Source organism: Eutrema salsugineum, unplaced genomic scaffold (genome assembly GCF_000478725.1).
Source record: "Eutrema salsugineum unplaced genomic scaffold, Eutsalg1_0 scaffold_10, whole genome shotgun sequence".
Taxonomy (NCBI): Eukaryota; Viridiplantae; Streptophyta; class Magnoliopsida; order Brassicales; family Brassicaceae; genus Eutrema; species Eutrema salsugineum.
Window position 1 is genome coordinate 6,513,753 of NW_006256908.1, and position 24,762 is coordinate 6,538,514.

At 38.2% G+C, this 24,762-nt stretch overlaps 5 protein-coding genes and 1 pseudogene across 6 annotated transcripts; 3 read left to right on the forward strand and 3 right to left on the reverse strand.

Moving 5' to 3' along the window:
• Positions 1–624: 624 nt before the first annotated feature.
• Positions 625–1,874, reverse strand: LOC18027980 (protein FAM136A). Its single transcript, XM_006410239.2, has 3 exons — positions 1,681–1,874; positions 1,133–1,270; positions 625–1,031 (listed from the first exon to the last, which is right to left on the reverse strand). The coding sequence occupies exons 1-3, from the start codon at positions 1,807–1,809 to the stop codon at positions 849–851; spliced, it is 450 nt and encodes a 149-aa protein (XP_006410302.1). The 5' UTR covers positions 1,810–1,874; the 3' UTR covers positions 625–848.
• A 355-nt stretch (positions 1,875–2,229) lies between these two features.
• On the reverse strand, positions 2,230–4,523 carry LOC18027981 (transcription factor bHLH153). Of its 2 annotated transcripts, none has more exons than XM_024148004.1 (6): positions 4,162–4,523; positions 3,221–3,320; positions 3,032–3,097; positions 2,865–2,930; positions 2,720–2,764; positions 2,230–2,636 (listed from the first exon to the last, which is right to left on the reverse strand). In XM_024148004.1, the coding sequence occupies exons 1-6, from the start codon at positions 4,179–4,181 to the stop codon at positions 2,475–2,477; spliced, it is 459 nt and encodes a 152-aa protein (XP_024003772.1). In that variant the 5' UTR covers positions 4,182–4,523; the 3' UTR covers positions 2,230–2,474. The 2 variants fall into 2 exon arrangements, with proteins under 2 accessions (XP_024003772.1, XP_006410303.2); XM_006410240.2 differs by having other exon boundaries at positions 2,469–2,636; positions 3,221–3,336.
• Positions 4,524–12,229: 7,706 nt separating this feature from the next.
• On the reverse strand, positions 12,230–16,270 carry LOC18027982 (methyltransferase-like protein 13). The gene is made up of 16 exons (XM_006410241.2): positions 15,817–16,270; positions 15,625–15,726; positions 15,440–15,506; positions 15,190–15,362; positions 14,728–14,985; positions 14,542–14,625; positions 14,394–14,441; positions 14,247–14,311; positions 14,028–14,076; positions 13,625–13,874; positions 13,409–13,533; positions 13,251–13,331; positions 13,110–13,184; positions 12,910–13,013; positions 12,671–12,821; positions 12,230–12,548 (listed from the first exon to the last, which is right to left on the reverse strand). The coding sequence occupies exons 1-16, from the start codon at positions 16,207–16,209 to the stop codon at positions 12,345–12,347; spliced, it is 2,229 nt and encodes a 742-aa protein (XP_006410304.1). The 5' UTR covers positions 16,210–16,270; the 3' UTR covers positions 12,230–12,344.
• Positions 16,271–17,725: 1,455 nt separating this feature from the next.
• Positions 17,726–20,305, forward strand: LOC18027983 (UDP-glycosyltransferase 74D1). The gene is made up of 2 exons (XM_006410242.2): positions 17,726–18,458; positions 19,407–20,305. Exons 1-2 carry the CDS (start codon positions 17,814–17,816, stop codon positions 20,130–20,132), a joined length of 1,371 nt encoding a protein of 456 aa, XP_006410305.1. The 5' UTR covers positions 17,726–17,813; the 3' UTR covers positions 20,133–20,305.
• A 768-nt stretch (positions 20,306–21,073) lies between these two features.
• Positions 21,074–21,586, forward strand: LOC18027984 (protein RDM1). Its single transcript, XM_006410243.2, has one exon. The coding sequence runs from the start codon at positions 21,074–21,076 to the stop codon at positions 21,584–21,586; it is 513 nt and encodes a 170-aa protein (XP_006410306.1).
• Positions 21,587–22,070: 484 nt separating this feature from the next.
• On the forward strand, positions 22,071–23,984 carry LOC112081577 (annotated as a pseudogene).
• Positions 23,985–24,762: the final 778 nt, after the last annotated feature.

Genomic DNA, 24,762 nt, shown 5'->3' on the forward strand with positions numbered 1-24,762 from the left:
GATGGCAATATGGAGTCGCATCAAGAAATGGGCCTGTGGTAAATCTAGATCCTATAGAAAGATTTTCTCGAACTCTGCACACTTGAAAAGCTCACGAGGAAACATTTGTATCAGAACTGAAGCCCACTGTAATGCTTCTGCCTTTGCATTTGCGCGTAGTGGTTTTTTTAGGTTCCGTGCGACTACAAATACAGTAGCCTCAATATTGACAGTCACATAATGATAGCCTTTACGCTCTCTTACCTTCTCATAAAGCGATCTGATCAATTCAAGAGATTCATTTTCTGACTTCTTGAATAAAGAAGCATCTGGAGAAGCTTTGGGTAAGCTGGTCATGTTAAACAAACCAGCTACAATGACAGGGAGAGAACCAAGTATATCGTCACAGAGAAGTTCCACCAGCCAATTGATCAGAAATCTGGGAGAACGAGGGCATAGAGTGTCCCCAAGTCTTTCGAACTGCTGTATGAAAACCTGAATGCTCTCGGGATTACTATTTCTCGAGCTATATGATTCCGCCAATGGTTGGAGCAACAAACGTTCCTCATCACTACCACTCACTATTTAAAACTGACCAAAAGCCTGATTCTCCTATAACTTAAAACAGAAAAAGGAGCACAAATATAAATTTTATTAACAACAAAACTGGTTTCCAAAAAAAAAAATAACAAAAATTCCAGTGTCAAATATAAATATAATAAGCTCTTTATCTAAGAACAATATTTTGTAAAGCTAAGGAAGGTCTTTAAATTTTGTAAATAAATAATAAGACAAAACAAAAGGTCTTATTTCAAACAATGGGTACTGAAATCAACTGTTATTGTGGTTTTCTCCGGGAGGAAACAGTTTTAGTTGGTTATGTTGAATGCTGTCTTCATTCTCTGCACAACATGTGGTAATGTATTGAGATTCTCCTCAATGGCTTTGTGCACGCAACTCTCCATCTCGTTAACCGCTTCAGGCCTTATCTTCTGGAGCTTTGCAGCCTCAAATTTGTCTTGACACACCATCAATGATCTGTTCAGTCTTTCCTATTCATTCAGCAAACAAAGATACACATATATAGAGTTGCAGGATCAGTTCATCATCTCTTTTATAAGCCACGAGAAGCATTTTGTTATCTTGTTTTTACCTGAAACTGAGCCATTTCGTTCTCGAAATGCTGCTGAGATTTGACAACGGGAACACTGCAGTGCTCGACGCAGTTACTAATCTCCTCTTGCTTTCTTCTTCTGTCAAAGCACTCATATGCACATTTGAAATAAGCTTGCTGCAACAATGGAAACAGGGTCTGATTCATTTCACTTCAAAAGGATCTCATGTTAAGTCAATACAGCAACCGCAAGAAATAAGTGGTGAGCAATGAAATGATTCAACAGTGTCTAAATGATTTTTCATGAACCTGATTCAACAGTCTCTAAAAGACAAATCTAGAAGGAAGCTTAAAGCAATTTTCAGAAATCACCACAGCAAGACATCAAATATATCTTATAGAGCAAAGCTCCGTTCTCAAAAGTAAATACTTTATGCAAAAAGATGACTTGGACATACAAACTATTACAGAGATTGTATCAAACCAATAGAGATTTTTCAAATGTCAAGAAGCTAACTTTGCTAAAGTTATTAATCAGAAATCCTAAGAAAGCAATTATATACACACGAATACAGATGAATATATACCTGGAGGGTGAAATTGATGTGATCTTGGACAGGAGAAAGCTGAGCCTGAGCAGCTGCATTAACTTCTTCAAGCTTTCTTCTAAGCCTTTCCGATACGATTTGCTCCTCTGCAGCACCGATGTGATCCATCGTCTCTCTCTCACAATCTCTCTCAATCTCTCTCCCTTCGTCTCCTTCTCCGATGACTGTAATTTGATTTCAGGGCCTAGGGTTTAGCTGCGGTTTCCCAAAGTTGGGTCGGGTTTAGGATTCCCGGGTTTCTCAAACCCGGTCTTCTATCGCACTTTGTCAGAATTGGCTTCATTAACCGGTATAGACCGGAAGCTAAATCCGTCATTGACCGGTTCAGATATCTAACACAAAACACACTCTCTTAATTCCATCAAGGACCAAGCTTTGTTCTAAAAATTTCTCCTTTTGATAATTCTTTCGCGTGTCGTATCTAATCTGTATCTGGATTTGACAATCTGAAATTGCATCAAGAGTGTGTAACTAAAAGTTTCCGACTTTGGCTAAGTCCAGATATGTTCTTTAGACTGGACCTCAAGCTAAATTTCCCAGTAAGATAAATCTTTGCACTGGAATCAGTTATTACCAAAATGTCGACAAATAATACAAATTCCAAGTAATGGGATGATTCATTCAAGCCACCACATAGTTGGGAGATTAAGCAGTAAAAAATATTAGAAAACAGCCATCATTGACTATATGAGGCAGCCAACTTCATGGGTCTCTCTCTCCATCAATATATGTTACAAAGAACTAACGTTTTGGCTATCTTTCTTTTAGCTCAATCATCGAAATGGCGAATTAGATTTGAGATTGAAAGCAGGAGTTGTTGGAGTCTTCACATGAGCCCAGATATCAGCACCATTGGTTTGAGCAACACCTAATGTATACTCCATTGGGACAAGACATAACCCTCTGCTTCTAAGGCTGTTCTCCTCTAGCTCCTCCTGGTTACAGAGACAAGCAAGTGATGTTAAGTTCCAGATCACATAATTGTTCTTCAGTAAAAAGGGGTCAAGATTCTGCTCACCTGCGTGGTAATGGGCGTTGTTTGCAGATATGGAGCGCTTAGAACCTGTACAGACAACTAAGCAAGGTCATTGTTGATTCGAAGAGACGTAAGAATGAAACATGTTTGGATTCGGAAACAATGTTAGGAAACTTGATGAGTAGACCTTGACTTGTTCTTGAAGAAACTGAATGTATTGCATCGCCTCTAGAAGAACTGATGCAGTGTCTGTCTGCAGCGAGAGAGAGAGAGAGGCTTGAACAAGATTAGAGAATACCAAGAGCATGTAAAAGAGATCATTTCTTTTGCTTGAAAATGAATTTTGGATCTAACCTTTCCGTAAGGGGAAACTAGCTGTTGAAGAGCTGAAATACGTTCTCCAACCTTGTCCTTCCTCTCCTGTTTAACGAGAGAACAACAAAGTTCCAACATCATTAGCATGCTGGTCCAAGAATGTCAAGGAGCTTCATGCGCACACAAAAGGAATTCTGATTTTGAAGATCGAGAGTATCATGATAAGACCTTGGAAGAGAAAGAGATATCAGACTTGTGTCGTTTCATGCTGTTTTCTTCAAGAGAACAGACACTGCGCTTATTCTCCATCATCATCCCTGCTGAGTCTCTGCAGTATTCCATCCCTTGTCCAAAACAGAAGATCGGTTTTTCGACATAAGAATCTGGTTTACTTGCTACCCTTTAATAGGGATATGTTGTAGAAAAGCAAATCTAATGGCTAATCCAAAACAAGTTGCAGAACAAACATAGGATTACCACTCAACAACTTGCTTTTTGAAGCGTCACAAGGACAAATCTATACGCCTTATTCTCAGACAAACAAACAAACCGGTGACTTGGTTTCCAAAAAAACAAATTAAATGTGAACTACAAAGGATGCAAATTGGTTAGGACTAACTAATGCGTTGGAAGATACGACTTTTGATAAGAACATTTAGTAGCCAAAGCAATGGTCAAAGAAAGTAGATAATGGTCAGTGGTTAGCCCTTAAGATCACATCAGCTTAAAGTATTATTTTAAGTTTGGTAGCACAATCATAGATGATTAAATATGATATCATACTTTGCTTCCATACGGAGACAATACATTGTATAAGCATGATGTTCTTACTCATGAAACTACGCAATTAACTCATTTGAATGATTATATTTTAATTAGTTCATGTAATAGAACTGGTTCATCATTAAAGGTGTTATTTTTTAGTCGAGTTAATTTCATTAGAACTTCTATAGAGACAAGATTCAAAGCTAAGCGAACTTCAATAGAAAACCCCACAAGAAGATGAGAACAAAAAAAAAGGTGATTTCATTAGAACTTCTATTGTATATCTTGCTCTATATATGGTTAAGATTAACCTTTAAATAGTTGAAGTAAGTCATTAAGGCAAAAAATACCAAATATGAGGGAAAATTCCAGAGTAAGTGAAGAAAACATATTAAAGAACTTACAGAGAGAAGAGACTCAGCATTCGCCAGAAAACAGCACACTAACCCAACAAGAACTTCACAATCTCTTGAAATTGTTCTTTGTCTAAGTTTCCAAAATGGGGTTTTTATGTCATCTTTTTGGTCTCTAACCCAAAGACAACACGATGAAACCCAGAAACGACGAGGATTTTGATTTCTATGGTAATTATATACTATTATTTCTATCTTTTCAGGTCTTGAAGAAAGAAAGTCCACGACTTTAATATGAAAGGTCGAGAGCTCCTACGGTGACGCTGAAACCAGAGGTTTGCGTTTGGATGAAAAACGGCGACGTAATTTGACAGAGGCAGAGAGAGAGAGAGAAAGAGAGAGAGTCCTTTGTGTACAGACTACAGAAGAAAGCAAATAGATGGGGGACTACGTTTCATATGTCTTTTTCTTTCTTTTGTTTTTCCTTTCGTCTTGTTCATTTAATTCTCATTATATATTTTTCTTGTGATACCAAAAAAATATTTAAAATATTATTAGGAAAAGGTCCTATAGTTATATACTACTAATTTTACAACTTTGTTCCGGATTATTGTGGATAGATAGGCAATTAGGCAGTAAGTGACTTATATAGCTCAGTAATAAATTTAACGATTATAAAATTATATTAGTAGTTGATAAAAAAAATAGAAAAAATAAAATAATCATGAGTATTTTACTATAGTGTTCCAAGAGTTTCATTGTGTACCATCTAATGTGTATATATATTTGGAGTTTCCGAATGTATTGAAATGTAATATTTGACAGCTAATGTACAACCAATGAAGAGAGGTCATTTTACCAGTCCCAGATAGAAGTCGCTTTCATTATTTTCAATTTCTTGATAATAAATTAAAAAAAAAAGTTGAAACTAATTATTTTGAAAGTGACATTTGATTGTTTGTTTTATTTAGTTTTGTCAAAAATATTTTGACCAATTCTGCTGCATCGGTCCCTTTTTCAACTTTATGCTTTTCTTTCGTCCTTTGAATATTTCTACGAGAGAGGTTAATGCATTGTATATCTTTTCGTTGATATCCGAGTACATTCACACATAATGTTATTGTCTTTTGTTTTTCCTCAGTAACATTATCGAAGCTCATTTTATTTTAAATAGACGATTGAACCTAATTAGAACCAAGAACTGTGAATATTGAGTTGATTCAGTCTTAATTAGTTTCTGTTTATTCATTGGAACATTAAAAAAGCAAAATATGAAACTCACAGTAAACTAGGAAACTGAATAAATAATAAACTCTTTACAACAATCCAGCATAATTTTGCAGCCTACCTCTCTGCCCAAATGAATTGTTTCATTTATAAACAATATACAGTATGATATCCTGATTCCTGAGTCGATATATAATAATGTTTGTGTCCATGCATGGTATTTGTTAACACTATGTTATATCATTAGTGGAATCTACAATATCTTCTTGATTAGGTTACTAGAAAAGAAGATATATTGATTACATGCAAAGTATTGAAAATTGGTTACAAATGTCGAATTATCGGACCCACGCGGTTTCTATATTTTGTTTCTTTGTCACTGTTTTTCATTTGTCTTTCGCGGCGACCAGATTTCATTTAGGTTCTTTATTTATTTAATTATATATACTTTAAAAAACAGTCTTACGTACGCACGGAATTGGCGAAATCCACCTATTTCACTTTTTCTTACAACAATAATTTATAGAAAAAAAAAACATTAAACGATACACCAAATGCGTTTGCTCCAATCGTAAGTATCGTAAAAAAAAAAAAATAGTAATCACCATAAAGAACCATTGGTTAGCAACAATGCGGATCATTCGAACCTCTAATTAGCAACAATACCGGATAGTTTCCAAATGCACAAATCAATTCAAGAGATTGATGATGCTTCTTGTCTTACATTCGAACATCACTATCATCCAAATTAAATGCCTCAATAAGTTAGTTGGTCTAACAATAAAAAGGTTATTTATTACGTAAAAACTTAAACCCCCCACGCTTCGTTTTCCACTTGCGTAAGGAAGAAACTATTATATGTTATAACACATATCATATATGGACTCTTATACCGGCCCATTAGGCCCATCAGGACATTGTACTTAACCTAGATTCCCTATGTACTCTATATATACATTCCAGTGATTAATAAAGTTTCTAAGTTTTCACAACACGTTATCAGCACGATAAGACTCTCTGAGCGAAAAACCCTAATAAATCCGGCCACCACCAAAACCCTAAAGCAAGTCGAAACTTAAAAGACGCATATCTTCCAAACCGTGAGGAACCAGAAGACGATCTACATATCAAATCGAAGCCCTCGACGAGACGAATCTACTGGTGAAAACCGTTTGTCGATCCAACGTCAGACGCGCCCTCACGCACACTTACAGTACACGACGATCAACCAAAAAAAAAAAAAAAACCAAATCCGAGTTTTTCCTTCTTCAACCAGCAGCTTCTCCAGTTTTGGTGATCAATCCTTGGAATTTATAGCGGCTAACTGAGGTCTATTAGCTCCCAGTTTCATTAGCCTGTTAGAAATCCAAAGGTGGAAAAGGTATCTTCTAAAACTGAGAGCCATAGAACCTGTTGTTTAAACACTTCAAAACCCTATAAAAAAAAAAAAAAAAAAATCGACCACAGATCCTATAGATCTCGAAATCACATCCAAAATATGTTTTCCAAACCGTTAAAACCCTAGATAAAACCCTAATCATATTCGGCTCCCCTAGGGTTCCTCCTAAACCGCCTAAAACCGGCTAAACCTGGTTCTCATTAACCGAAATTATATTCGGCTTTAACCGATTAAATCACAGCTATTAAACCAACATCATGTTCGGGGTAACTAAAACCATACCCTTTAAAATTTACTATTTCCGAGAAAGTTCCCTCTAATAGAAAGTTTCCTCATATAAAAACTTTCCTCATATAGAAATTTTCCCGACATAGAAACTTTCCTCATTTAGAAAATTACCCAAATTAGAAACTTTCCAAATTTAGAAACTTTCCTAAAATAGAAATATTCTCAAAATAGAAAGTTTCATCATCAGCATTCAAAATTTTCTCAAAACAATCCCTAACAAAATCAATCTCATGTTTCAGATGTCAAACATTCAGAAATGTGAATTCGAGGCCCTTCACGTCTCCGGGGATAACTACCTCGAGTGGGCCCTAGACATGCGCTTGTTCCTTGCATCGAAAGAACTCGATGCGTGTATTACCGACGGTAACACCGCATCCCGTAAGGGACAGTCTCAGGCGATATGTCACATACGCCATCATCTGGCCCCGAGCCTTAAGCAGCAATATCTCACTCTTGAGAATCCACTTGAATTGTGGCAAGCGCTGAAAAAGCGATATGACCATCAGAAAATGGTCCAGTTGCCTCAGGCAGATTTCGACTGGAAGAACCTTCGGTTCCAGGACTACAAATCCGTAGATGATTACAACAACGAACTCTTTCGTATTGTTGCCATCCGGAAACTCTGTGGCGAGGATGTGACAGATAATGATCTCCTCGAGAAAACATTATCCACATTCAGCACAGAGAATGTTGTGCTCCAACAACAATACCGTGCAATGAAACACACATTGTACGAAGACTTGTTGTCCTGTCTTCTCCTCGCTGAGAAGAATAACCAGCTACTTATGAGGAACAGCGCTATGAGGCCCCCGGGATCGGCTCCTGTCCTAGCTTCTCGTCAAGAGTCCTACCATGTTCAACCCGATAGATCCTCAGATCACCGCCGTGGACGTGGTAATGGACGTGGTAATGGCCGAGGACATGGACGTGGAAGACGTGGACGCGGACATGGTCGTGGCAACCGACCTAACCTCAGTTATGGTCCTGGTCGTGGTCGAGGCATCACCAAGCCGACCCGCCACACCAACCCCGATCACTCTGCTTGTACCAGATGTGGGATGTTCAACCACCCAACAAAGCAATGTCGCACCCCCAAGATCCACTGCGATCTATACCAGAAGTACGGAAAAGCTCCTGCTGAAGCCAACATGACTCAGCCAGTCGATGCTGCTAACCTGGAAGGTGACGACCTCCTTGATGATGAGAACACCACAAACGAGCAGACCGACCCCATGGACTATGAAACAACTGATCTCCTCGATTAATTCAATCATCTGAAACTCTGATACAATTTGATTTTGTTTTTTATTTTTTTCATTTTGGGATTTGTTTCACTTTTTTTTTTCCATTTGCCTTTATTCTCACACACTGCTTTACTTTATGATTTATCACATTTTCTGAATTCCTCAATACTGAATTCTATCTTCTATTCATAATGAAGCACACCAGCAAATGGAAACCATAGTCGTAGATAGTGGATCCAGCCACACTATCTTAAGAAACAAAAGTTACTTCATAAACCTAACCTATCAAACCGCAAATATTAGCACCATCGCGGGTCCCTCAAACTTTATCGAAGGATATGGCCATGCCTATGTGTTGCTATCAAATGGCACACAACTTGAAATACCAGATGCTCTATATTCTCCTACTTCGAAGAGAAATCTTCTGAGCTTCAAGGATATAAGACAAAATGGTTTCCACATAGAAACCCAAGGTCAAGGGAACAAAGAATCCCTCCTAGTCACTAAAACCGTAGACGGCCATAAACAAATCCTCGAAACCATACCCGTGCTCTCTACTGGACTTTACCATGCTAAAGTCAGTATGATTGAAGCTAATACCACTCTCAAAGCCCGGTTTACTGATTATACTATTTGGCACGACCGGCTCGGTCATCCCGGTGCAAATATGATGCGTAAACTAATTCAAAACTCTCAAGGGCATACCCTCAAAGAAAACCGAGCTTATCCTCAACACCTCATGTGCACAGCTTGTTCTCAAGGCAAATTGATCACTCGGCCTTCACCAGTTAAAATCTCTAAACAAACACTTCATTTCCTAGAAAGAATCCAGGGCGATATCTGTGGACCTATACATCCATCTTCCGGACCATTCCGGTACTTCATGGTCCTTATAGACGCATCGACCCGTTGGTCATATGTTTGTCTCTTGTCCTCTCGGAACCAAGCCTTCGCTAGGTTCTTGGCCCAAATCATAAAATTGCGGGCCCATTTCCCTGACTTCCCACTAAAGACTATCCGCCTTGACAATGCTGGTGAATTTACCTCACAAGCGTTTAATGACTACTGTATGGCCATGGGGGTAACCGTGGAACATCCTGTAGCACATGTCCATACTCAAAATGGATTGGCTGAATCATTCATTAAACGCATTCAATGGATAGCCCGACCATTACTCACGAGATCAAAGCTCCCGGCCTCAGCATGGGGACATGCAGTATTACATGCTGCTGAACTCATACGCATCCGGCCATCTAGTGAACACAAATATTCCCCATCCCAACTACTCTCGGGTCATGAGCCAGACATCTCCCATCTCAAAACATTTGGGTGTTCAGTATATGTACCCATTGCTCCACCACATCGAACCAAAATGGGACCTCAAAGAAGGATGGGAATATATGTTGGTTTTGACTCTCCCACCATCATAAGATATCTCGAGCCAACCACTGGAGATCTCTTCAAGGCCAGATATGCGGATTGCCAATTCGATGAATCGGTATATCCCTCTTTAGGTGGTGAGACAAACAAGCTGGTCAAAGATCTTTCATGGAATCAAACATCATTAAATTGGCAAGATCCTCGGACTCTAGAATGTGATTCAGAGATCCAAAAGATTATTCATTATCAAAAGCTAGCTAATCAATTGCCAGATTCCTTTGCTGACCCGACCAAAGTAACCAAATCGTACATCCCAGCTTGTAATGCACCAGTACGAATAGCTGTCCCAACGGGACAGACCCAAGTTGCTACAGAGTCTGCACCACGTCTCAAACGGGGCAGACCTCTCGGTTCCAAAGATAAGAATCCCCGGAAATCAAAGAAAGGTGCAATAACCGAAACCGGGATTCCTGCAATATCAGACATAGCCGCGGCTGAGACTCAATCTAATGAACCCTCAATGGAAGTTCGGGACGCCGAATCTCCAGGTTCAGAAGATAACAATGAGATCTCCATCAATTACAATATGTCCGGAATACAATGGAATCGAAAAGAAGTCGACTTAAATGCACTCTTTGCATACAAAGTAGTACTTGATGTTGCGCTCACGCAAGAGGATCTAGAACCCACGTCAATAACACAGTGTACACATCGAACAGATTGGCTAAAATGGAAAGAAGCCATAAACGTGAAGTTAAAGAGTCTCAAACTCAGAAACGTGTTCGGTCCGATCATCCGGACCCCATCACACATCAAGCCAGTGGGCCACAAATGGGTCTTTGTGCGCAAAAGGAACGAACTCGGTGAAGTCGTTCGATACAAAGCACGGCTTGTAGCACAAGGATTCTCACAGAGACCCGGAATCGATTATGAGGAGACTTATTCTCCAGTGGTGGATGCAACAACATTCCGATTCCTCATAAGTCTGGCCATAAGAGAAAATCTTGATCTGCGGTTAATGGATGTTGTAACCGCATATCTCTATGGGCCCCTGGACAACGAAATATATATGAGACTCCCAGATGGCATTGAACTAAAAGACAAAAAATGCATCTCGAGATCAATACTGCATCAGGCTGAACAAATCCTTGTATGGATTGAAACAAAGTGGGCGTATGTGGTACAACCGCCTCAGCGATTACCTCATCAAAGAAGGCTACAAAAATGACCCCATCAGTCCATGCATCTTCATCAAGAAGTACTCAAACAAAGGATTTGTAATCATAGCAGTATACGTGGATGATCTAAACATCCTCGGAACATCTGGTGAGATCTCCCAAACAGTCGACTGCTTAAAAGCAGAATTCGAAATGAAAGACCTAGGCAAAACAAAGTACTGTTTGGGATTACAACTTGAGTACATCAAAGGAGGAATCCTTGTGCATCAATCGGCTTATATCGAAAAGGTACTCAAGCGATTTAATATGGACCAAGCTCACCCATTGACCAGCCCAATGGTAGTTAGAAGCTTAATTGATGACCCTCTTGGTCCCAAAAAGGATGATGAAAAAATCCTTGGTCCTGAAAAGCCATACCTCAGTGCTGTAGGAGCGTTAATGTACCTGGCTAGTCACACTAGACCAGACATATGTTTCGCCGTGAACCTCCTCGCTCGATATAGTTCATCTCCAACTCAGAGGCACTGGAACGGTATAAAACATCTCCTAAGATACCTTCGAGGTACTCAAGACTTAGGACTCTTCTATACTAACCAAAATAAAGATGGGTTAGTCGGCTTCGCCGATGCAGGATATCTATCAGATTCGCACACTGCCAAGTCTCAAACTGGCTACGTTTTTACGCATGGAGGAACAGCCATCTCTTGGAGATCAATGAAGCAGACACTCACTGCCACTTCATCAAACCATGCTGAAATCCTAGCCATTCATGAGGCTAGTAGGGAATGCGTCTGGCTGCGCTCCATGACTCAGCACATTCGCAGAGATTGTGGTATGGACGAAGACACACAGCCCACGGTGATGTATGAAGACAACGCGGCATGCATAGCTCAGCTCAAGGAAGGATATATCAAAGGAGATCGGACGAAGCACATTCTACCGAAGTTCTTCTCAACCTCAGACTGGCAGAAGGACGGCACTCTCAGCGTTCAGCAGGTCCGATCCAGTGAGAATTCAGCTGACCTCTTCACCAAATCATTGCCTACTTCAACACACCGGAAGCTCGTCAAACAGATAGGAATGTATAGACTTAGAGATCTGCAGTGATGCTACAATCAGGGGGAGTAATGCGTGTTGTACTCTTTTTCCTTCACCATGGTTTTGTCCCACTGGGTTTTTCCTGGTAAGGTTTTAATGAGGCAACATTCCCCAGCGCATTATCGAGATCCCGATTGAGTAGCTGACCCGGTTCACTCGTCCAAGGGGGAGTGTTATAACACATATCATATATGGACTCTTATACCGGCCCATTAGACCCATCAGGGCATTGTACTTAACCTAGATTCCCTATGTACTCTATATATACATTCCAGTGATTAATAAAGTTTCTAAGTTTTCACAACATTATAAAATTTATTCAACTCAAAATTTCCAATCACAACTTGTAACGGAAACATATAAGTTTTTAAAACATGAAGAATAACTTTTTTCAAAAATAATAGCTATAAGTTTGTTGATTCATTTCCAGCATTTCAACTTGTTTGTAGCGTCAATGATGCTTTGCTTCGTTTCCAATCTCTGGCACTTGAGCAATCCCTCCAGTATAACTGCAGATTCTGGGATTTCGCTCTCACCGATTACAGATTCAGAGCAAAGCCCAAAGAGCACCACGTTTACGTCATCTTCCTCTTCTAGTTGCAGGCTGAACAAGTGATCAAAAACCTTGAAATATACAAAAAAACCAGAGAGATCAAATCGCGAAAATATGCACACATTTCACAAGAATCAAATCATTTCACAAGAATCAAATCATTTCACAAGAATCGAATCACATTTGCTTTTACCTTTTTCATTCTAGATACTACCATATCTTTGACAGATTGTGACCTCGAGACCAAGTTCACGACAAAAAGACCGTGCTGAGGTAGAGCACGCTTAACCAATCGAAGAAACGTCTCTTCGATAAACTCTGATGCAGGACAGGTTAACCCGCCGCTGCAGACACAGAATCAAAACAGCAGATCAATGTAATTTCTATGGGGAAACGTCATATAAATATAATATTAGTTGGCCTTGTGCTTACCTTGAATCTGCTGAATCCACATCTATAATCAGAATGTCAGGAATGGAAGAAGATTCAGAGTTTGCTATATCTCCAATGTATTTGATCCCATCAGCAATATGCACCTATATTATAAGAATGGGAAAAAAGGCTGAGTGGTGATCATTTAGTATAAAACATGACAAAGATTGGTACTTTTGTAATAAAGAGAAGGGATTTACCTTCAAGCGATCATTTTGTGTGAAACTAAAGTAATTCTTGCCAACGCTAAGCGTTACCGGGTCAAGCTCAACCGCCTATTCAACGAGATACCATCACATAAATGGCAATCGAAAATACTCAGCTTTATTGATCTTTCTTACCTGGATATCGAAAAATGGAAAGCATCCATGGAGGAACATGGGAAGTAATCCTGCTCCAAGACCAATTATAACAGTCTTAACCTGAAAATCATCAGAACATTTGCAGGATCAGTAATTCTTGTACAATGAACTTATCAAGAACCTCAAATGAACCTCACCATCTTTCCACTCGATTCAGCCTTCTTCAGGTAGGAAGATACCAATGTGAATCCGGAAATAATTCCAGCGTGGTAAGAGCTAGCCAAATAATCATGAGAGACCCTCATAATAGGTCCGCTCGGTTCTGAAATGAATACAAACAAAGAAAAGAACATGATGAAATTTCTCATGTGCAATGTCTGTATCACAACACCTAAAGAAGTAAGACTTTTTACCTTGGTTTCGTCTTCTATTTCCCTTTCGTTTTGATTGGGTAACATTTTTGGTTCCCTCTTTTTGAGATTGATCAATACTCTCACCATCCTCCACAAGCAAAGCTTCAGACTGTATCAAATACTCGGTTCTTTTGAATACAAGGCGTCGAAATGCCATTTCATCAGAAGGAGATAAGCCTCCGGGATTACTAGGAGTGCTTTCGTAAACCACATCTTCAACGACCACTTGCCCAGTCAAGGAGGACGTAACCTATATAAACCGAGATGAATTGTAAGAAAACCGGTAGATAAAAAAGGTCTGATCGCGGAGATCAATAACAGAAACAATGATCATATAAAAAAAAAGAAATGGAAGTGACAACAAAATTTAAACTGATTTCTTGGACATATATAGTAATAACACCTCGTGGACAGTAGTACGATTTTTGATCCCATCACTTGCCATCATATACCTACAACACCAGGCCAATGCAACTACTAATTAACAAGCGCTAATGAGAAAAATAATATGAAAACAGATGTTGAAATTTAGAATTCTTGAATAATTAAGAAATTTTAAGAAAAATATCAACTTTTGCATCAAAAGGATCGAGATATACAGAAAAAGGAAAAATTAACGTACGGAATGCGAGCTCCTTCATCATCATTTCTAGGAGCTAATTGTGTCACCATGGGAGATAAATCATTCTGAGGGGAACAAGGTTACAAGATAAATTAACAAATGAGTACATTACACGATTCACCAGACAACTAAATAAGCAGATTGTACCTGGATATCCTCCATGCTGGCGCCACTATGGCTACTGTCGAGATAAACCTTACACAAGGAAATTAAGGTTTGTTTAAAATCTCATACGACGAATAAATCACCGAGATAACATGGTGAATACAGAGAGGATTTATCATATAGAGCTTACCATTATGAGACGAGCGGCCTTAGAACTCTCGACAACCTGCCACTGTCCTTCCTCTGAACAGAACAGCCACTCATGAGCACGAGTCTGAAATTTAAAACTCCTTTTAATAGTTCAAACGAAATCTTACTAAACATTCACGTCACTTTTTGCGAACTTAAATTGAAGGATGATGTTGACAGAGCTTACCTTGGGAACAAGAAAAACACCACAATGATACACGAACGGTTCGGTCTGCTTCTGAGCATCAAGAAGCACGGCCCTATAGCTAAAATTGCTTCCTTGGCAACCCAAAGTAAATTTTATACGGCGACCTCCAACAAGCTCTGTTAAATCTCCTTTAATACCAAGTTTCAAATCCTCATGAGAGTACAGTAAGTCTGAGCCATTATTGCAGTCTCTACGTATCTTGTTTTCACTCTCAAGGGCTTCACACATACCAGAAGCCTATAATAATAATTCAACACCATATCTTACATTGGATAAGAGCAAAGAGTGGAAAACAAATATATGAAGTGAACGGTGGTTTCAATTAACAATAGGTGAATGTGAAAAAGATATCCACATTTATAGTCTTAGTTAAGTGGAAGAAAAGATCAGTGAAAAAAATTCATATAATTTGGATGAAATTTAGGTTCAGGAAAGTCGTACCTGACTATCATTGCGGCCAAGAGATAAAAGATCGAAAGAAGAGGTTATCTCATGCAATACAATGGACTTTTCTTTTTCAGCAACCACCATAAATGTCTTAAGATTCGATCGCTTTTGAGAGATTGAATGAACAGTCATCTTCCAACCAAAACGAAATCTTGAAAAAAGCAATGCTGCAAAAATACTAGGAATTTCAATATAATGGAGAAAAACGACAACCAGGTAACAAAATATAAGGTGGTGGAAGTACCTAAGACATGAGATTCTGCAAGCGTTAGACAAATAAACTTCCCCCCAGGTTTCAAAAGCCGCTTGGCCTGAGAAAAGAGGTACTTGATGATCTAATTCGACTTCGAATTTAAGCATTTCAAGCACACAACTTGATCCTACAATCATTTTATTGGAATGTAAATATGAAGAAGAAGAAGCACGCACCTCTGATAAGTATTGATTTCCTAGCTTCGTACCAACTTCTGGCTCCATTAATGCATCAAGAGCACCTTTATCTAGAACCGTATCAAAAGATTCATCGGCCAACTAGGCAAGAGAAGTAAAAAAGCTGGTCTTAATGAGAGAGCACAACGAGAAGCTAGAAGAAAGGAAAACAGAGCACAAAAGTTTCAAAACCTGCATCTTCGTTATGTCCATAACTCGCCAACGAAGCTCAGGCCGAGTCCTTATGTTGCGGCGAAGCATATCGGAGATAACAACCTTGGAGAAGTCGACATTGGTGATGTCCCGGAATCCAGAATCGTACAAATGCTCGGAAAGGCGGGAGTTTCCGCATCCGGGAACCAAAATCTGAAGCGACCCAGAAGAAGAAGAAGAGGAAGAGGACGAATCTCGGAGTAGAGGTAACAGCGAGTCACGGAGCTGAGGCCACTCAGCATACCACTCGAAAGAGTCGTCGTTGCCTCTGAGAGTGAAGAATTTATCCCAATTCTCTTTGCTTGTGAAGTCTTCGAGGGTTTGTAGGAAATCATCTGAAGAAGCTGCTTTGCTACCTTTCTTCTTCCCCATATCTGCGATGGAATTCCCCTAAAACCCTAATTTCTCGTCTAAGGATTTACGAAAACTCTCTATCTCACTGGCTACAGTGACGGAGCTTGGAGGTGGGCGAGGCTGGAGCCGGAGTACGGTTTAATTTTGGTTCAAGAAAATCATTAGCCGAAACAAATCAAAGTAAACCAAACCTAACCGGATAGCTAACCAAAAATACGATCCATGATATGGGCTTGTTTAGCTAGTTGGCTTCAATTGGACTAGAGATTGTGCAAGAGAAGGATTTGGCCTCATATGTACAGTAGTTTTGATGGATCCATTATGAATGAATTATCTGAATTCTGAACTGAAATCAGGTAGGTATGTGTGTCAAATATCCTAATGAGGAAAGCATTGAAGTAAAGAATGGGTTGAAACCAAATTTTCTCTAACTTAACAAATCTATAAATTCACAAAATATGATAGTCAAAATATTATTAGTTTATTATAGAATTTATCAAATATCGAGTTATCTATTTCCCAAAACCGACATTTAATCAAAGCTGACTACTTTTGGACTGACCAGATTTTTTAAGAGGAGTTTTCTACAAAATCACCACAGATTTTACTTTTGGACTGAGCAAGTTCTTTAACACTGAGTTGCCTACAAAATCACCACAGAATTAATATCTAGACCAAAGCCCTAAAATGGTCCAACACAATGATTTAGTTCTCAGTAAAAACTAAATATTTCGTTTGGTATAGAGCTAATATGGTATATACCAAGTTTGGCACCTAACTACGAGGGGCCAGATTGAATGACTTTGAGTGATTTTTTTGGTTTAAAAGTGTTCGGTACTTGCTTACATAAGCAATGACATCAACCGCTATAATTTGATGGCAGTGCTTCTCCTGGTAAATATGACAAGAGTTTTTGAACTGGTATGTCATGTCACGTGTCTTTCGTCTCAACATAAACAACAAACATTTACTATTGACCCATCAACATTGTTATTTTGAACTTTGTTGCGTAAAATAATTTTCACATGATAACTCTTAATTCTTACGTATAAGTATGGAAAATCGTGAACAAAAAGTAATCCAAATCTATAGCAGGTTTAATTATCAAACAGGCAATAGCAGTCCAGGTATTAACTAACAATACAATAGAGGAAGGCAAAACTCTTATTCATTGTAAACCAAACATAAATTCGTTAAATTCAATGTAAACTCAACGGAAGAAATGGTTTGAGGAGGCAACAATGGAACTATATTGTGGCCGTGTCAGATTTTACTGTATTGATAGAGCATACCTAACTATTGTAAAAGGTGTATACATTGATATACCATCACAACCTAACTCACAGCCAAATAATTCTCTTTTTCTTTCTTACACCAACACTCTTTTTACACTATATCACTAACCCACCAATCCCTTTTTATCTGCTTTTTTTTTTTTGGTTAGAGAAGCATATAGAAACAAATATTTTGATATAAAACGTTACATAAATGATATATTCGATATATGACTCTATTATATAATCTCTCTCCACCACAGAGTCCACAGCTATAGAGTGTTATCAACAACAGCATCAAAATCTTGAAAGTAAAAAAGAGAAGAAGAAAGAAAGAAGAGAGAAAAAATGGGAGAAAATGCGAAAGCAAAAGTGTTAGTCTTCTCATTTCCGATACAAGGACACATAAACCCTCTTCTCCAATTCTCAAAACGTCTAATCTCCAAAAACGTCGCCGTCACATTCCTCACCACTTCCTCCACACACAACACCATCCTCCGTCGTGCCATCGCCGGCGGAGCCACCGCTCTTCCGCTCACTTTCGTCCCTATCGACGACGGCTTCGAGGAAGGCCATCCATCAACCGACACATCTCCCGACTACTTCGCAAAGTTCGAAGAAAACGTCTCTCGAAGCCTCTCTCAGCTTATCTCCTCGATGGAACCCAAACCAAACGCCGTCGTTTACGATTCTTGTACGCCTTGGGTTCTTGACGTTTGCCGGAAACATCCCGGCGTCGCTGCGGCGTCGTTTTTCACTCAGTGCTCCACCGTGAACGCGATTTACGTTCATTTCTTGCGTGGAGAGTTTAAGGAGTTTCAAGACGATGTCGTTTTGGCTGCGATGCCACCGTTGAAAGGTAGTGACTTGCCGGTGTTTTTGTACGACAATAATCTTTGCCGGCCGTTGTTTGAGCTCATTAGTAGCCAGTTTGTGAATGTTGACGACATTGACTTCTTCTTGGTTAACTCTTTCGACGAACTCGAAGTCGAGGTAATTATTGTTAATTAGTATATTATTATTATTATTTTTTTGGTAGAGTTTTGTTGCATACTTATTTTATTATCAGCGACAAATAGAAAAACATAATTCATCACTGCACACAAAGATAACGATTGGGCGCACTGCCCCAGGTGCAGATTATTTGCGATGGGGTTTTAACTTATTAACGTGGCAAATATGTAGCCAGAAAACGAATATTATCTTTAATTATACGTGTCGCGCCCTACACCTTTTGATTATTTTAGACTTTTAGTATACACTGGGACATGCATGTGTGATATTGAGATTTTGCATAAAAACGTTTTATTAGTAAGATTTGGTACATTGATGATCCATTATTGTTACACAAAAAAGAAGGATCCATTATTGGATCAGGTCAAATAACTATCTTTTTTTTCTTTAACACAAAAAAATGTATCTTATTTTCTTTCTTACTATAAGATCCATAATTTACAGGTTAATTAGTTTTTTTCTCCCACCATTAGTACTCAAACTGACACTTAGTTCATGATTTTCATTCTTATGCCGAAAAATGAGATTAAGAGAACAGGATCATGTTTGGTTCAAAGTGGTAAATAATTTTAACCCGGGAACTTTTAGGGTAGGTCAGGCCTGTTTGGTTTGAAACATTTACCCAAATCTTCTTAGAATGTCCTTTTGGGGTATGAGTTTCTGGCTATCCATCAGTATCAAAACGAAATTGGTTTCCTTGTTTTTAGAAAATAAAAGGTTGATGTGAAAAAATAGAAAAAAAGAGGCTGATATATAACTTTAAAGAATGAATATGGGTACGCCAATTAGCTTTCAAAATTGTTTGCATTAACAACTTACAATTTCTTTTGGATTAAAAAAACTAAAAGTTTATCACAATGTGCAATCAAGCTATACTAACGTTTCTTCTATTGCATGTATTACTGAAATCCCATTTTTCTTTCTCAGGTGCTAGAATGGATGAAGAAGCAATGGCAGGTCAAGAACATAGGACCAATGATTCCATCAATGTACTTAGACAAACGATTAGAAGGCGACAAAGAGTACGGTATCAGCCTCTTCAATGCTCAAGTCAACGAATGCCTTGATTGGCTTGACTCAAAACCGCCTGGTTCAGTGATCTACGTCTCCTTTGGAAGCTTAGCGGTTCTAAAAGACGATCAAATGCTTGAAGTAGCGGCCGGTCTAAAACAAACCAAGCATAACTTCTTATGGGTGGTTAGAGAAACAGAGACAAAGAAGCTCCCAAGCAATTACATAGAGGAACTTGGTGAGAAAGGATTGATAGTGAGTTGGAGTCCTCAGTTACAAGTTCTTGCGCATAAATCGATCGGATGTTTCATGACGCATTGTGGGTGGAATTCGACTTTAGAGGCTTTAAGTTTAGGAGTGGCTTTGATTGGAATGCCAGCTTATAGCGATCAGCCAACTAATGCTAAGTTTATAGAGGATGTGTGGAAGGTTGGGGTTAGGGTTAAGGCAGATAAAGATGGTTTTGTGACGAAGGAAGAGATTTTGAGATGTGTTGGAGAAGTAATGGAGGAGAAGTCGGAGAAAGGGAAAGAGATAAGAAAGAATGCTGAGAGATTGATGGAGTTTGCAAAAGAAGCATTGTCTGAAGGAGGAAACTCTGATAAGAATATTGATGAGTTTGTTGCTAAAATTGCTAGGTAAACTGATCATAACAACATGTGATATGCTTAATAATGTGTGTTGGGAGTTTTAGATGAACTAAAATATTTATAATGTAATTTTTTTTTTTGTTGTTGTTTCGGAGTTGTTTGTGGTATGAACAACGTGATAAAAAATGATTGGAGAAGGAAAAAGTTTTAAGTTTTCTGCGGTTTTTATTTGTGTTTTTTGTGATTGGTGATAGCATTATAAATTGTTACAACTTAATTCCAAAATCACGTTTATCGCTTTCACATGTAACACCCTTTTTTTTAATGCATTAAAAAAATGAAAAGTAACAATATAGTCCATTGTTTAACAAGCTCAATAATCCCATAGAGAACCAAAGTTTTTTTTTGGGGTAAAATATTATATAAAACCAAATTAAGTTACAACTAGAGAAAGCCCAAAACGAGAAGCCGACTCGCTTGAGAAGCCGAAAGAAGACGATCGAGAGATACCTCATGCTCGTTGAAGAGAATACATGTCTTAGATATCACTAGCGAGATTGGTGATCAGGATAGTCAAAGAAGAGAAAAAAAAAAAACTAGCAAGTTCTTCATCTCCTTCTTTGACTTCCAATTTTCCTTTTTAATGATTCCATTAATGAAAACATTTTAAAAAAAATCTATTAATGTAGACAATATCTTAGACTTAAACATTTAAACCAGAAATGTTTTGTTTTCTGAATTTGTTGCACTTTTTAAAGATTTTTGCACCATAAATGGTACTAATAGTTATGAGAAAGACTAATATATATGGTAAAAATAGTTACGTGATTGACTAGTTAAAAGATGTGGTTACTTTCAGTTTTGAAGATGAAAAACACGTGGAGAAAGTCTATTGGTTATGAATATTCTCTGATAGTTATCCTCGTTGCTTATAAAAGCTTTAAGACATCACACGTACTTTGAGATAACTCATCGGACCAAAGTGTAGTGACGATGAATCCCCCACCGTCAGATGTTACCGGTCTCTCTGAAGCTGAGATCAGCGATGCCATTTCAGTGTTTACACCGCCCGATAGATCTCACAGAGTCTCTCACAGAGTCTCTCACAGAGTCGTCGAAGAAGAAGATTCATTGCTGATGAGGAGAGCAGAGATGTATCAAGATTACATGAGGCGATTTCCGATCCCGACAAATCGCTGTTCGGTGATTCCGTTCACGAGCTGGGTTGGATTAGGTAACTCAATCAAGGAGCTTTATGGTCAGCCTTTACATTACCTCACCAACGTTCTCTTACAACGTTGGGATCAATCAAGAGTCGGTTCTGATTCTGAAGACCAGTGTTTGGATTCAATCATTCATCCTTCGAATGCTGAAGCTACCATCTGGTTCGTTGAAGAAATCCATCGTCTCACTTCTTCTCGTTTTGAACTTGCTCGTCTTTGGGGATCTGATCCTATGTATCACTCGTTTATCGACTCAATCACTCCTGCGCCACCTCGAACATGAACAAGTGATCTTGAACACCTTTTTTCTTCTATCTAGTTTGTCTCAATAATTCATCCTTTCAACGATTGAAGTTTAATTATATAAGTCTCTATGTTAGTTAACTATATAGACAATGAAATGAATGCTTCATATTTTTTACTTATGTAATCACCACAAGTCATTGCAAGAACACTTTCTTTGACGTATGAAATGAAACCCGTTATTGTCTCTTAAAAAAAAATAATTAACTTTTATATAGATGTATATTTATTGATTTTTTTTACAATAATAGTTATTTTTTATTTTTTAAAAAAATTGAATATTTACATCTACGCATACTTTTTGTTATATATAATATATCTAATTTAAAATAATTAAGAGTTTAAAATATGATTTCCCCAAAATCTAGTAATAATAATTAGGGGCCACAAGGCTAGGGTTAAGTTTTGTCTGCGTCATATAAATCTCAAAGCCGTTTTTAGGGTTTTCTCCTATCACTCAGATCATGGATTATTCCGAGGATGACATACTCGACATCGAGTCAGGGGAGGATAGTTTGTACAATGACGAAGGGTCCGATATGGATTACGGATTCGCCGAGGAAACATCAAAACGCTCTCAGGTAAGTTACGTAGTTCTCAGCGACGAAGATATTCGAAAGCATCAAAGAGACAATATTGAACGAGTTTCTACGATTCTCTCTATAAGCCAAGCCGAAGCGATTGCTTCTTCATTATCAGTGGAGTGTTTGTAAAGTTGAAGATGAATGGTTTACGGACGAAGAGAGAGTCCGTAAAATCGTTGGTTTATTGAAGGAGCCTGTCGTTGATGATGTTAATGACAAAGAAGTGAAGAAAATTGATTGTGGGATTTGCTTTGAATCGTATCGTCCAAAGGAAATCGCTAGGGTTTCTTGTGGTCATCCTTTTTGCAAAACTTGTTGGAGAGGTTACATCACTGCGAAAATCGAAGATGGTCAAGCATGTTTGATGGTTAAATGTCCTGAGCCTTCTTGTTCTGCTGTGGTAGGTCAAGATATGGTCAATAAGGTTATAACCAAGAAAAAAGATAAGGACAAGTATTATAGTTTTTTTTTCAAGGTCTTATGTTGAAGCTAGCGGGAAAAAGATCAAATGGTGTCCATCACCAGGATGCGAATACGCGATTGATTTTGGAGGTGGAAGTGACAAGTATGATGTTTCTTGTTTGTGTTCTCATGAGTTTTGCTGGAACTGTAGTGAAGATGCTCACCGTCCTGTGGATTGCAAGACGGTGTCAAAATGGGTTCTTAAGAACAGAGATGAATCAGAGAACACGAACTGGATACTTGTGAATACAAAGCCTTGTCCTAAGTGCAAGCGTAATATCCAGAAGAACCAGGGATGTAGCCATATGATGTGATCCATTTGTAAACATCACTTTTGTTGGCTTTGTCTTGGACCTCTTGGTCGTGAGCACTTGAACTGCCACAAGTTTAAGGGTTCTAATGAGGATGAGAAGAAGAGAATCATGGCAAAAAATGCGATTGTTAGATACACGCATTATTATGAAAGATGGAAAAGCAATGAATCGTCGAGGCTAAAGGCTATGGGAGATTTTCAGAAATTGCGATTGGTTCAGCTTAAGAAGCTTAGTGTCAAACAGTCCACACCAGAAACTCAACTCCAATTCACTGTAGAGGCATGGCTTCAGGTTAGTACTTAGTAAACAACTAAGCCTCTGATTGTTAACATTGCCATATACGCTAGAAATTGATTCTTTTTTTTTTGATATGTGAGAATGGAATATAGATGGAAAATATTTGAGTAAACTGAAAACAAGACACGGTTTCAAAATTATATATTGGTATAAATCTTGTGGAATCAATGAATAGAAGAATGCTTAATTTCTCTAAAGAGCGTGAATGGTAAAAACTTGTAATCTTTCTACTATTTTGGGAGTTAGTTATGAGACTATAAGTGAGACTTTTGTACATTATATTCCTTAGATAGAACGATGTTTTAATTAATTTGATTGATTATACGATTGCGCAGATCATCGAATGTAGGAGGGTGTTGAAATGGACATATGCATATGGATACTACCTTCCTCAGAAAGAATATGCCAAGAAACAATTATTCGAGTTTTTGCAAGGGAGGCTGAAGATGGTTTGGAGAGGCTTCATCATTGTGCAGAGATGGAGTTGGGACAGTTTGTCTATGGAACTAATGATCCATCTCAAAATTTCGATGAGTTCCGAAGGAAAATAATTGGTTTGACTAAAGTAACCAAAACCTACTTCGAAAATCTGGTGAAAGCTTTTGAGAATGGTCTTGCTGATGTTGAACACAATGATCAGAGCATCAAATCTTCTACCAAAAGACAAAAGACAGGCTCTAAAGCTTCTTCCAAGAGGCAGAAGTTGGTGACAAGGGTCTAAGGAAGCCAAGAGGTACAACTGAGAGATCTCTCAGTTTCAGTTTTATGTTTTTGCATTGTTTTTTTTTTTACGTTGAATGCCTACTCTTTGCATCATGTACTGCAATTTTGGTGAACCAAAACCAGTGTCTTTTCTGCTTAGTTTCATCTTGGCCAAGAGCAGATGATTTGTTCAATAATTGGAAAATTTTGGATTGAAAGTCATATTAATCCCGCGGCCAGAAGTTCTGATAGCAGTAGAATATGAGATTTTCTAAAACACTCAAAAGTCTAGAGACGGACCAACAAATCGCTGTACATAGATGGAATTCGATCTTTTAGTTTCGACAAAGTTCTATGGGAATTGGGAGAACTTAGTTAAGTATCCATATATAGAAGATAAATTGTAACATTATATATCTTTTTACTTGACCATTACCCTTTTTTAAAGTTAGCTAGTCCACAACTGTTTTGAGGTCCTTTGAAACAACATGGTGCACACAAAAAAGGAGAAAATAATGAAAATAAAGTATTTTTTGATACCCACCCACCTAATTTCCTTCCACGTTTTTATTACATGCTTAGTAAAAAACTTCTTTTACCATTAGAATTTTTTGATTATCATGATGAAACTTGAAGATTAAACATATATCACACCAAATTGATTCAACCAAATACATATCAATGAAGTCAATCCTAAAACAAACAAAGTAAATACTCTCACATTGCATATAAACTTATTCCCAAACAAAAACATCAACACATAAATAATGAAACATTCCTTCACAATTTAGACCCGA

Bases quoted from the DNA above. Each gene is read 5' to 3' on its own strand.
- LOC18027980 (XM_006410239.2), bottom strand. From the start codon at position 1,809: ATGGATCACATCGGTGCTGCAGAGGAGCAAATCGTATCGGAAAGGCTT. The intron at 1,271-1,680 runs GTATATATTCAT...CCATTGTTGCAG, and splicing joins ACATCAATTTCACCCTCCAG to CAAGCTTATTTCAAATGTGC. The intron at 1,032-1,132 runs GTAAAAACAAGA...CTGAATGAATAG, and splicing joins ACGAAATGGCTCAGTTTCAG to GAAAGACTGAACAGATCATT.
- LOC18027981 (XM_024148004.1), bottom strand. From the start codon at position 4,181: ATGCTGAGTCTCTTCTCTCT. The intron at 2,765-2,864 runs GTCTACTCATCA...TTGTCTGTACAG, and splicing joins TTCTTCAAGAACAAGTCAAG to GTTCTAAGCGCTCCATATCT. The intron at 2,637-2,719 runs GTGAGCAGAATC...CTCTGTAACCAG, and splicing joins CAACGCCCATTACCACGCAG to GAGGAGCTAGAGGAGAACAG.
- LOC18027982 (XM_006410241.2), bottom strand. From the start codon at position 16,209: ATGGGGAAGAAGAAAGGTAGCAAAGCAGCTTCTTCAGATGATTTCCTA. The intron at 15,507-15,624 runs GTGCGTGCTTCT...CTCTTTTCTCAG, and splicing joins GAAATCAATACTTATCAGAG to GCCAAGCGGCTTTTGAAACC. The intron at 13,332-13,408 runs GTGAGGTTCATT...GATGATTTTCAG, and splicing joins CTGAATCGAGTGGAAAGATG to GTTAAGACTGTTATAATTGG.
- LOC18027983 (XM_006410242.2), top strand. From the start codon at position 17,814: ATGGGAGAAAATGCGAAAGCAAAAGTGTTAGTCTTCTCATTTCCGATA. The intron at 18,459-19,406 runs GTAATTATTGTT...TTTCTTTCTCAG, and splicing joins TCGACGAACTCGAAGTCGAG to GTGCTAGAATGGATGAAGAA.
- LOC18027984 (XM_006410243.2), top strand. From the start codon at position 21,074: ATGAATCCCCCACCGTCAGATGTTACCGGTCTCTCTGAAGCTGAGATC.